Genomic DNA, 13,451 nt, shown 5'->3' with positions numbered 1-13,451 from the left:
AAGGTGTTATTCGATGCACAAATTGTCACTGAATGAAATATGCACTAGGGGAGATGGCTACACTATGCCATTGCTTCCCCTGTCCTAGCTCTATCTAATCTACATGAGACATGCTCAGTTCAGATAAGCCCTCCTTAGCCATTCCCGGTAGGTTTATTATTAGAGATGACACTGAGGTCAAGGCACACTCTTATCATCTACCACGGTGGCCTAATTATGGGAGGGAATAGACCACATAATAACCCACAGACTCCTATCTGGTAGCTAGTGTTGGGTTGAAAGAGGCAGTGAGGGTCTGTATTACCTGCTGCTATCTGCAGCACTACTTTTTTTTTAACCTTTATATAACCAGGAAGGGCTCATTGAGATTTAAAATCTGTTTTTCAAGAGCGTCCTGGCCAAGATAGGCAGCACCAAGTCATTACAAAAATTACAGACAAACAACATGAAAAACTACAAGAAAAAAACCCATCATAGAATTCACAAGAGTATAACAAAATCAAAAACAGCAAATTAAAAACATTGATAGGTCAGGCAATCAGTCTCAAAATCATTCATCAGTGATTTAAAAATACCAATCTGGACAAGTTCTTCCAGTTTAAAAGTATTTTGTAAGGCGTTCCAAGACGATGGCGCAGAGTACATAAAAGCCCTTTTACCAAATTCATTTCGGACATTTGGAACAGTTAGCAGGATAAAGTCCAGCGAACAAAGAGAGTACCCACCACATTTCTGAATAATAAAAATGCCCAAATAAAAAGGAAGTAAACCCAAAATGGCTTTGTAAATAAAAGTATACCAGTGCCTGAGAATACGAGTGACTAGAGAAGTCCAGCCAACCCTGGTATACAAAGTGCAGTGGTGCGTAAGGGTTTTGCAGTTTAAAATAAATCTCAAAGTGCCATGGTAAAGGGTGTAAATTATTCTCAAACACTAAGTGGAAGCATTCATATATAAAATATCCCCATAGTCTAGTAAAGGCATAAATGTAGCTGATACTAGCCTCCTTCTGGCTTCAAAAGAAAAACCGGCCTTATTCCTAAAATAAAATTCAAATTTCAGCTTTAATTGTTTTGTAAGTTGTTGAATATGCAATTTAAAAAGAGAAGCCGTCATCAATTAAAATTCCAAGATATTTATATGAGGTTACAACCTCAATCTTGCCCTGAAAGGTAGTAATAGGTGAAAGGTTCAGAGGTCTATTTCTTGCATTAGAAAACACCATTAGTTTAGTTTTGTCAGTATTGAGGATAAGCTTCAATTGACACAAGGTATGTTGAACAGTATAAAAAGCGGTTTGCAAGTTCTGGAAAGCTTTTGTAAGAGACGAGGCACAACAGTAAATAACAGTATCATCAGCATAAAAATGAAGTTGCGCATTTGACATTTTTGTCTAAATCATTTATATAAATAGTGAATAAGAGAGGACCAAGAGCCATTAAAGACAGACAATTTGACATAAGCCCATCAAATTGAGTGCACTGAGTTCTATCAGACAGATAGTTGGCAAACCATGCAACTGCATGCTCTGAAAGACCTACACTTGACAATCTCTGCCTTAGTATAGCATGATCAACTGTATCAAAAGCCTTAGAGAGATCAATAAAAAGTGAGACAGTGCTGTTTTTTGTCAAGGGCTTCAGTGATATCATTTAAAATCTTCATGGCTGCTGTAATTGTGCTATGCTGCTTCCTGAAACCCGATTGGTACATTGATAAAATAGAGTTAGTAAATAAAAACAATTTTAGCTGTTCACTCACAAGGGTATTTTCACCAGGGGTGACAGCTTTGAGATTGGCCTATAATTATTTAAAAGAGTTGGATCCCCCCCTTTTAAAAGTGGTAGGACAAATGCTGATTTCTAGATTTTCAGAATTTCATTACATTCCAGGGTTAGATTGAACAGAGGTGTAAGTGGTTCAGCTATGAAATCAGCTGCAAGATTTAAAAAGCAGGGATCCAAAAGATCAGGACCTGCAGGCTTTCTCTGATCTAAGGATTTCAGGGCTTTATGTACCACCTGCACTGAGAATGGCAGAAAGCTAAAGGTTTGACCAGCTCTCACTGGTTCATCCACACAGGGTTGTACAGAGACAAAGGACACTGAATCAAACAGCCTACCAGATGATACAAAGTGCTCATTGAAATAATTCAGCATTTCAGTTGTCATATACAGCAACAGAGTCCTTCAAAACACATGACGGTAATTCATTAACATTACATTAACATTACTGTTACCAGACATCGACTTAATAGCCTTCCAAAACTTTCTAGGGTCATTCAGGTTATCAGTGGTAACAGACATAAAATATTCAGACTTGGTCTTCCTGAGAAGAAAATAACACTTGTTTCGTAACTGCCTAAAAATAAGCCAATCAGCATCAGAACGTGATTTCCTTGCTTTAGCCCAGGCTAGATTACAGTTGTGAATAATACAAGACAGCTCAGAAGAAAACCATGGATTATCCCGCCCTTTAACCCTGATCCTGCGGAATGGGGCATGTTTGTTTACTATTTGGAAAAAAACATAATGAAAGAATTTCCAGGCAGTTTCCACATCAGGGATAAGCTCAATCTTACTCCAGTCAAAATAAAACAAATCATGAAAGAAAGCCTGCTCATTAAAACACTTCAAATTTCTCTTACGAATAAAACGTGGGTTTGTATTAGGAATCTTAGTATTTCTAACAGCAACAACAACACAATGGTCACTTAAATCATTACAAAAAACACCAACCGCAGAATATTTATGTGGAACATTTGTCAATATCAAATCAATCAGGGTAGATTTATCTGGGCATTTAAGATTTGGGTGAGTGGATGAGTTAATCAACTGGGTAAGATTCATAGAATTACAAAACATTTTAAAATCATCAGACACCGGCTTTAACCGACATCATCAATCAAGATCATTTCACTGTAAAGAAGTTAAGACATAAGGTGCGTCGAATAGGAAAATGCATCACAGAGAGCAGAGGGGGGGTCTATAACAGCCAATCACTGTTATAGACAGCAGAGGGGGGTCTATAACAGCCAATCACAGTTATAGAGAGCAGAGGGGGGTCTATAACAGCCGATCACAGTTATAGAGAGACCCTTTGAAACCTCAATATTCAAAGCAAGAAATTCCAACTGTTTACAAATAGTTTCAGACTTTGCCACCCTTAAAGGGAATTTAGTTTTTACATTTTTAGCCACACGCCCACCTTTCTTAACTCGATCAGTGTGATAAACATTGTAACCACTTATACAAATATCCTTATCAAAAACAGAGTTGCTGAGCCAGGTTTCAGAAAACACAATTACATCAGCATCAGTTGATTTAGCCCAAATCCAGGCTGCGTACATTTAAATGAAAAATACCAAAACCAGATCTTGATTTAAAATCAAGACTACTCTGTCTGGTTGTTAGCTACTGTGGGGAGTGTCTTTTACCTGGGTCGTGGCTGTGATTGACAGGACGAAGGTGGGAACTGTGGAGCAGCTGAGGTTCAGAAGACGACCCTGAGGGAGACACACAAACGTGTAATTTGCTATGTGGGAGTATATGTGCATGTGTGTGTGTGTGTGTGTGTGTGTAACTTCCCACCTCGGCCAGCAGGATGACCCTCTTGCCGTCAGGCCAGATGACGTGGTCCACCTGAGAGCGCACTCTCTCCCAGGTCAGTTCTGGGGTCCGCAGGCTTGCCTGGTTAGCAGGTCACACACACACACAAGGGTCATGAAAATACACTACGCACTCTCACTCACACTCTATTAAAAGTCTAAATATGCAAATCATTTGAAATCATCATCATGAACTTCATATTCCTAGGAAAACTTAAAATATTCCCTCCCTTGATTTTTACGTTTTACTGTAGCAACAAATTGGTTTATCAAAGTCCCTCACCACGTCAATCTCAGTGTTGGAGTGTCCCATGTTGCACACGATGGAGCCGTTCTTCATGCGGTCCAGCTGGTCCCTAGTTACCACGTTCTTATTCCCTAGGAGACCAGAGAAAAACCCCAGTCTAAAACCTATCTCCGTATAGGGCTTAGCACAAACCCTCAGGGTGATTAGGTGATGCAAAGGGCCATGAAGAGTGTGTATATATTTAAAAAAAAAAAAAATATATATATATATATATATTTAAATATATAAATAAATAAAATAGAAATTAATTGTCTACTTATTTATTTATTTTATTTGTGTATATATATATATATTTATTTGATATATATATTTATATCAAATAAATATATATATATAATATATATAAATATATTTTATTTATTGATATATTTATTTTATATGTGTGTGTATATTTATATATATTATATGTGTGTGTATATATATATATATATAATAATAAAATATATAAAATAACTAAATACACATATATATATATATATATATATATTTTTTACAAATCATATATAATTGTCCAAAATAATATCACTATTGATTACATAAACACAGTAGTTTGATGTTGTTTACCAGTGCATGTGATGATGACGTCCACCTGGCGGATGACCTCGTTCAGCTTGACCACCCTGAAGCCGTCCATGCTGTTAAGACACACATGGGGAAAGAGCGGTTAGTCAGAACCGAGGGGGAGAGACAAGTGCTCTGTTTCCTACTTGCTGTCCCTCACCAGGCCTGCAGGGCGCAGATGGGATCAATCTCTGTGACGTAGACGATGGATCCCATGGCTTTCAGTGCGGCAGTGCAACCTTTCCCAACCTGCAGGGAGAGCACATTGCATTAGCATTACATAATATGACCACACCACATTGACCTTGATAAACAGAAAAGGCTACAAATTACCCACTACAGAACATGCATACTGGAAAACCTTGACGTCCACATTAGACTCTTTAGAGGCGGATTACATTAGACTAAATACACAATGACTTAGCATGAGATGACATTGAACTCTTCAGTATATTGATGTACGAGCAGCTAACCGATCGCTGCAGCTGTACATAGTCTATTGGTAAATAGCCCACCCATTTTCACCTACCTCATTCCCATACTGTTTTTATACTGTTTTTTTTATTTATTTATTTACTTTTCTGCTCTTTTGCACACCAATATCTCTACCTGTACATGACCATCTGATCATTTATCACCCCAGTGTTAATCTGCAAAATTGTATTATTATTCGCCTACCTCCTCATGCCTTTTGCACACATTGTATATAGACTGCCCATTTTTTTTTTCTACTGTGTTATTGACTTGTTAATTGTTTACTCCATGTGTAACTCTGTGTTGTCTGTTCACACTGCTATGCTTTATCTTGGCCAGGTCGCAGTTGCAAATGAGAACTTGTTCTCAACTAGCCTACCTGGTTAAATAAAGGTGAAATAAAAAAATAAATAAAATACTAACATGTACTGTACATGTGATAATCATTACACTGAGTGCACATATTCTCATTATAGCAGGTTTAGCATAGCCGGAACAGACTGACTATTTAAACAGAACTACATGTACAGTATGAAACCGCCTTACCTCTCCATACCCACATACAACAACCTGCTTTCCTCCAAACATCACATCTGTGGTCCTCTTCAGGCTGCAGACAGAAACATGGAGACAGAGACAAGGGAAACAATAGGATTCAGGAAGTCAGCCTTTCTGTGGTGTGTTAAAACCACAGGTTGAGTTAAATGGGCAGTAGTCGTCTATAAAAGCAATTTCCCAGACCACTGGAGGCCACACAGGCCATGTTGTTAGCCTGATTTATTGGTTTACACAGGCCAGAGATGCTTTGGCTGGGACACAGAAAATGCATCATATTTTGCCTTGGAGAAAAATTCAGCAGAACAGGACAGAACAGCAGAATACAACAGGTATCAGTGATTTATTGCTACTTGTCAAAACAGCATTTTTGGTGCTGGTGCAGTTTATAAGGTGCTTGTTTTAAACCTTATCTTGAAATGCTTACTTACAAGCCCTTAACCAACAATAGATCAAGAAATAGAGTTAAGAAAATATGACTAAATCCAACATTTACTAAAGTAAAAAACATAATAAAAAGTAACAATACAATTACATAATAACGAGGCTATATACAGGGGGTACCGGTAATCAAATCAAAATCACTGGGGGTACCGGTACAGAGTCAATGTGCGGGGGTACAGGTTAGTCAAGGTCATTTGTACATGTATGTAGTGGTAAAGTGACTATGCATAGATAATAAACTGCGAGTAGCAGCAGTGTAGAAACTTTTTAAAAAAAGGGGGGGGGGGGGGGGTCGTCAATGTAAATTGTCCGGGTGGCCATTTCAGCAGTCTTATAGCTTGGGCGTAGAAGCTGTTATGGAGCCTTTTGGACCTAGGCTTGATGCTCCGGTACCACTTGCCAGGCGGTAGCAGAGAACACAGTCTATGACTAGGGTGGCTAGAATCTTTGACAATTGATGGGGGCTTCCTCTTGACACCGCCTAGTATATAGGTCCTGGATTGCAGGAAGCTTGGCCTCAGTGATGTATTGGGGCGTACATACTACCCTTTGTAGCACCCTATGGTCGGATGCAGAGCAGTTGCCATACCAGGCGGTGATGCAACCGGTCAGGATGCTCTCAATGGTGTAGCTGTAGAACATTGAGGAAAAGGTGTTGTCGTGCCCTCGTCACAACTGTCTTGGTGTGTTTTGACCATGATGGTCCCCACATTACCAATTAACTAAGGTACATGAAACTCGACCCGCTCCACCGCAACCCCGATGATGTTAAATGTTTGGCCCTCCTTTTTCTGTAGTCCACAATCATCTCCTTTGTCTTGCTCATACCTCCTCTCTGTAGGCTGTCTCATTGTTGTCGGTGATCAGGCCTACCACTGTTGTGTCATCAGCAAACTTAATGATGGTGTTGGAGTCGTGCTTGGCCACGCAGTCGTGGGTGAACAGGGAGTACCGGAGGGGACTAAGCACGCACCCCTGAGGGGCCCTGGTGTTGAGGATCAGCATGGCAGATGTGTTGTTGCCTACCCTTACAGCCTGGAGGCGGCCCATCAGGAAGTCCAGGATCCAATTACAGAGAGATGTATTTAGTCCCAGAGTCCTTAGCTTAGTGATGAGCTTTGTGGGCACTATGGTGTTGAACGCTGAGCTGTAATCAATGAACAGCATTCTCACATTGGTGTTCCTTTTTTTCCAGGTGGGTGAAGGCGATGTGGAGTGTGATTGAGACTGCGTCATCTGAGGATTTGTTTATGCGAATTGCGAGTGGGTCTAGGGTTTCCGGGAGGATGGTGTTGATGTGAGCCATGAGACCTGCCTTTCAAAGCACTTCATGGCTACTGACGCGAGTACTACGGGGTGGTAGTCATTTAAGCAGGTTACCTTTGCATTCTTGGGCACAAGGGACTATTGTTGTCTGTTTGAAACATGTAGGTATTACAGACTTGGAAAAGGAGAGGATGAAAATGTCAGTGAAGACACTTGCCAGTTGGTCTGCACATGCGCCGAGTACATGCCCTGGTAATCAGTCTGGCCCGCGACATTGTGAATGTTGACCTTTTTAAAGGTCTTGCTCACATCGGCTATGGAGAGCGTGATCACACAGTCCTTCCAGAGTGCTCTCATGCAAGCTTCAGTGTTGCTTGCCTCAAAGCGAGCATAAAGAAGGCATGTTGCTCGTCTGGTAGGCTCGCGTCATTGGACAGCTCGCGGCTAGGTTTCCCTTTGTAGTCCGTAATAGTTTGCCAGCCCTGCCACATTCATCCACCTCTGGCCTGCTCGCCTCCCTACCACTGAGGAAGTACAGTTCCCGCTCAGCCCAGTCAAAACTGTTCGCTGCTCTGGCCCCCCAATGGTGGAACAAACTCCCTCACGACGCCAGGACAGCGGAGTCAATCACCACCTTCCGGAGACACCTGAAACCCCACCTCTTTAAGGAATACCTAGGATAGGATAAAGTAATCCTTCTCACCCCCCTAAAAGATTTAGATGCACTATTGTAAAGTGGCTGTTCCACTGGATGTCATAAGGTGAATGCACCAATTTGTAAGTCGCTCTGGATAAGAGCGTCTGCTAAATGACTTAAATGTAAATGTAAATCTGACACGCGTCAGAGCCCGTGTATTCAGATTCAATCTTAGTCCTGTATTGACGCATTGCCTGTTTGATGGTTCGTCTGAGGGCATTGCGAGATTTCCTCCGGATTAGTGTCCCGCTCCTTGAAAGCGGCAGGTTTAGTCTTTAGCTCGATGCGGATGTTGCCTGTAATCCATGGCTTCTGGTTGGGATATGTACGTACGGTCACTGTGGGGACGACGTCGTCGATGAACTTACTGATGAAGCCGGTGACTGAGGTGGTATACTTCTCAATGCCATTAGTTGAATCACAGAATATATTCCAGTCTATGCTAGCAAAACAGTCCTGTAGCGTAGCATCCGTGTCATCTTACCACTTCAGTATTGAGCGAGTCACTGGTACTTCCTGCTTAAGTTTTTGCTTGTAAACAGCAATCAGGAGGATAGAATTATGGTCAGATTTGCCAAATGGAGAGTGAGGGAGTGCTTTGTATGCGTTTCTGTGTGTGGAGTAAAGGTGGTCTAGAATTTTTTCTCCTTTGGTTGCAGATGTGACATGCTGGTAGAAATTAGGTAAAACTGATTTAATTTTGCCAGCATTAAAGTCCCCTGCCACTAGGGGTGTCGCTTCTGGATGAGCATTTTCTTGGTTGCTTATGGCCTTATACAGCTCGTTGAGTGCGTTTTTAGTGCCAGCATCGGTTTGTGGTGGTAAATAGATGGCTACGAATAATATAGATGATAACTCTCTTGGTAGATAGTGTGGTCTACAGCAATACCTCGAGACGACTTTAAGATTAGACATTGCGCACCAGGTGTTACTGAAAAACAGACACACCACCGCCCCTCGTCTTATCAGACGTAGCTTCTCTGTCCTGCCAATGAATGGAAAACCCAGCCAGCTCATTATTATCCGTGTCGTCGTTCAGCCACGACTCAGTGAAACATAAAATATTACCGTTTTTGATGTCCCGTTGGTAGGGTAGTCGACCGTAGATCATCAAGTTTGTTTTCCAGTGATTACAAGTTGGCCAATAGAACCGATGGTAGTGACGATTTACTCACTCGTCTCTGAATCCACACAAGGCACCCCGACCTTCTCCATCTGTATCTTCTCTTTAGGTGAATGACGGGGATTTGGGCCTGCTCTCCAGAAAGCAGTATATCCTTCGCAACGGACTCAATAAACTTCTAGTCGGACTCATGAACCTCGTCCAGTTCGAGGTGAGAAATCGCTGTTCTGATGTCCGGTCATAAGCCATCCCCTCCGGCGCCATTATATTGTTTAGTGTATATGATTTTATGTATGTACAGTATATCAAATTAATTTGATTTGTCACATACACATGGTTAACAGATGTTAATGCGAGTGTAGCGAAATGCTTGTGCTTCTAGTTCCGATCACGCAGTAATATCTAACAATATCTAACAGTGTAAAGGAATGAATAAGAATATGTAACTAAAAATATGGATAAGCGATGGCCGAACGGCATAGGCAAGATGCAGTAGATGGTATAGAGTACAGTATATACATATACGAAGAGTAATGTAGGGTTTGTAAACATTATATAAAGTGGCATTGTTTAAAGTGGCAAGTGATACATTTATTACATCCAATTTTTTATTATTAAATTGGGCTAGAAGCTGTTTTTCAGGTCTCTCGGTCCCCACTTTGATGCACCTGTACTGACCTCGCCTTCTGGATGATAGCGGGGTGAACAGGCAGTGGCTCGGGTGGTTGTTGTCCTTGATGATCTTTTTGGCCTTCCTGTGACATCGGGTGGTGTAGGTGTCTTGGAGGGCAGGTAGTTTGCCCCCGATGATGCGTTGTGCAGACCTCACTACCCTCTGGAGAGCCTTGCGGTTGTGGGCGGAGCAGTTGCCGTACCAGGCTGTGATACAGCCCGACAGGATGCTCTCGATTGTGCATCTGTGAAAGTTTGCGAGTGTTTTGGTGACAAGACAAATATCTTCAGCCTCCTGAGGCCCTCTTCACCACGCTGTCTGTGTGGGTGGACCATTTCAGTTTGTCCGTGATGTGTACGCCAAGGAACTTACAACTTTTCACCTTCTCCACTACTGTCTCGTCGATAGGGGGCTGCTCCCTCTTCTGTTTGTTGACGTTGAATGAGAGTTTATTTTCCTGACACCACACTCCGAGGGCCCTCACCTCCTCCCTGTAGGCCGTCTCGTCGTTGTTGGTAATCAAGCCTACCACTGTAGTGTCATCTGCAAACTTGATGATTGAGTTGGAGGCGTGCATGGCCACACAGTCATGGGTGAACAGGGAGTAAAGGAGAGGGCTGAGAACACACCCTTGTGGGGCCTAGTGTTGAGGATCAGCGAGGTGGAGATGCTTCCTACCCTCACCACCTGGGGGCGGCCCGTCAGGAAGTCCAGGACCCAGTTGCACAGGGCGGGGTCGAGACCCAGGGTCTCGAGCTTAATGACGGCAGCCTTGCGAGGGTTAACATGTTTAAATGTTGTACTCCCGTTGGCTGCAGTGAAGGAGAGCCCGCAGGTTTTGGTAGCGGGCCGTGTCCGTGGCACTGTATTGTCCTCAAAGCGAGCAAAGAAGTTGTTTCATTTGTCTGGGAGCAAGACATCGTGGTCCGCGACGGGGCTGGTTAACTTTTTGTAGTTCGTGATTGACTTTAGACCCTGCCACATACCTCTCGTGTCTGAGCTGTTGAATTGCGACTCTACTTTCTCTCTATACTGACGCTTAGCTTGTTTGATTGCCTTGCGGAGGGAATAGCTACAATGTTTGTATTCGGTCATGTTTCCGGTCGCCCGCCTTGCGCCTTGCCCCGATTATGTACAGTATATCTACAGTATGTACAGTATCTACAAAATAAATTGAATCGATACATTGTTATGTAGTGCAAAGAACACTGTTGTAGTGAAGATTAGCTTAACTTCTTAAGGTATAGGGAACAGCATTTTCACTTTTGGATAAATAGCGTGCCCAATTTCAACTTCCTGCTACTCATGCCAAGAATATAAGATATGCATATTATTAGTAGATTTGGATAGAAAACACTGTTTGAATCATGTCTGAGTATAACAGAACTTATGTAGCAGGCAAAACCCAGAGGACTAACCGTTCAGAATTGTTATTTTTTGAAGTCTCTGTCTGTTCAGTGAGATCTCAGTTCCTACCGCTTCCACTGGATGTCACCAGTCTTTGGACTTTGGTTGAGGTTATTCCTTTGTGCAATGCCGGGGCGGCAGCGTAGCCTAGTGGTTAGAGTGTTGGACTAGTAACCGGAAGGTTGCAAGTTCAAACCCCCGAGCTGTCGTTCTGCCCCTGAACAGGCAGTTAAACCCACTGTTTCTAGGCCGTCATTAAAAATAAGAATTTGTTCTTAACTGACTTGCCTAGTTAAATAAAGGTAAAAAAAAAAAATTGCGTAACACTGTTGAGAGTTGCACAAGACTTGAAAAGTAGCTTGGTTTGTTGTCTTCTTGTATTGAACACAGATAGACCAGTCTTCAATTTGATTGATTATTAACATTTAAAAATACCAAAAGTTGTATTACAAAAGTAGTTTGAAATGTTTTGGTAAAGTTTACAGGCAACTTTTGAAATATTTTGTAGTGACGTTGCGCAATTTGGAAGCTGTTTTTTCCTGGATCAAATGCGCCAAATAAATTGACATTTTGGATATATATGGACGGAATTAATCGAACAAAAGGACCAATTGTGATGTTTATGGGACATATTGGAGTGCCAACAAAAGAAGCTCGTCAAACGTAAGGCATGTTTTATATTTTATTTCTGCGTTTTGTGTAGCGCCTGCAGGGTTCAAATATGCTACCCTATTTGTTTACTGTTGTGCTATCAGATAATAGCTTCTTATGCTTTCGCCGAAAAGCCTTTTAAAAATCTGACATTTTGGCTGGATTCATAACGAGTGTAGCTTTAATTTAGTATCTTACATGTGTGATGAATGAAAGTTAGATTTTTATATCATTTGATTTGAATTTGCCGCGCTGCATTTTCCCTGGCTTTTGGCCAAGTGGGACGCAAGCATCCCCTATACCATAAGAAGTTAAAAGTTAATTTAACACCTACCCATCCAGGATAGACTCTCTGCAGCAGTAGAGGTTGTCAAACTTCTGCTTTGTCACAGAGTCATTCACGTTCATGGCTGGCACACACAGTTTGCCTGCTTTGGACAACTGGTACAACCTGAAAGACAAAGAGATGACTAAGTAACTTAGCTCAGAGTTGCCCGCTGGTCTTGCGTGTGTGACTGTACTGTAATCAGAAATAAAATTACCTGTGGACCCCAGTCACACTCTCCTCCACAATGCCCCTGATCTTCTTGAAGACGTTGGGGTATTTCTTATACACCCAGTGGGTCAAGTCCCCTCCATCATCAAGGATCTACCACAGACACAGCAAGAAGGGACAACATTCTCAAACAGTGACAACAGACACATGTCAGTAACACAAAATGGTCTACAAGGAAATTTGCCTTGTTGTTAAAGGAGGATAAATTATAGACTTATATGGGTACCATGTTAGGCTGCCAGCCTTCCATGTTGACGCACTTGTCGATACACCACCAGAAGTCATCCTCCGATTCCCCCTTCCAGGCAAAAACCGCCACACCTGCACAAATCACAAGGTAGTTGGAAGAATAGAGGGGTTTAGAAATTACTATATTTCTCCAGATCAGACAGATATTACAAAACAGAGACAAATCAAAATCCCTTTTTAAACAACCGCACAGGGTCCTGAACCTTTAATATAAGCAAAAGCATTGGTTTGTGACCCAAAGACCCTTCATTCCAGAGAGAGCAGAACTGATCACGTTTGAACGCATGGTGCTCGACGTCCGTATAATCTGCTCTAAAGCCATATTAATATAATGGCCTGCAGCTTAACTCCAGATATCTGGACCTGCACAACAATCCAACCACAACACCACAAAGCCTAGAACAGCGCTGTAGGCTCCTCCAGCAGGCAGTACACTTACACAACCCTGCTCACTAAAGACTTCAGCTCTCTAACATTAAATATAACTTCACACTCTCATAATCATTCAGGAAACAGGTATCAATAGCAGCCGTAACAGTATTGACATCAGTACTGAACAATCATGTAGAATCGCTACAGTAGCTTATTAGGCTTAGTTACACAGTAGTACTGTTGTGTCTTCATGACCAATTGTTGTGAACTGACCTAACATTTTACTTCCTTTCTGACATGCTAATAACATCATAATTCAGGCTTCATAACACAGAGGGTGTGAGTAAAACCCTCCGTATGTCTGTTCTTTAAACCAAGAGGGGATAATAAGATGGGTCTCGTGTCTCAAAAGCTGTTATCCTGTCATTTCTAGAAGAGGACCAAACATCAGGTGAAAGCTGCAGCAGGACAGAAGGCCTCCTGGTTATTTCCACCCCAGAGAGAGCAGA

General features: G+C 41.9%; 1 protein-coding gene across 3 annotated transcripts in view; it reads right to left on the bottom strand.

The window, feature by feature from the left end:
• The window catches only part of LOC115139547 (S-adenosylhomocysteine hydrolase-like protein 1), a 65,111-nt gene that overhangs the window by 6,329 nt on the left and 45,331 nt on the right, over window positions 1–13,451 (bottom strand). For all 3 annotated transcript variants that reach the window (XM_029677069.2, XM_029677059.2, XM_029677079.2), the window contains exons 6-14: window positions 12,548–12,642; window positions 12,308–12,414; window positions 12,100–12,216; window positions 5,496–5,559; window positions 4,636–4,724; window positions 4,479–4,549; window positions 3,891–3,985; window positions 3,591–3,689; window positions 3,437–3,505 (exon numbers count right to left, since the gene is read on the bottom strand). In XM_029677069.2, coding sequence (XP_029532929.1) covers window positions 3,437–3,505; window positions 3,591–3,689; window positions 3,891–3,985; window positions 4,479–4,549; window positions 4,636–4,724; window positions 5,496–5,559; window positions 12,100–12,216; window positions 12,308–12,414; window positions 12,548–12,642 — 806 coding nt within the window. The remainder of the gene's footprint in view (window positions 1–3,436; window positions 3,506–3,590; window positions 3,690–3,890; window positions 3,986–4,478; window positions 4,550–4,635; window positions 4,725–5,495; window positions 5,560–12,099; window positions 12,217–12,307; window positions 12,415–12,547; window positions 12,643–13,451) is intronic.

The sequence above is a fragment of the Oncorhynchus nerka genome, linkage group LG2 (assembly GCF_034236695.1).
Source record: "Oncorhynchus nerka isolate Pitt River linkage group LG2, Oner_Uvic_2.0, whole genome shotgun sequence".
Classification (NCBI taxonomy): Eukaryota; Metazoa; Chordata; class Actinopteri; order Salmoniformes; family Salmonidae; genus Oncorhynchus; species Oncorhynchus nerka.
This window is presented reverse-complemented; position numbering and strand designations above follow the sequence as displayed.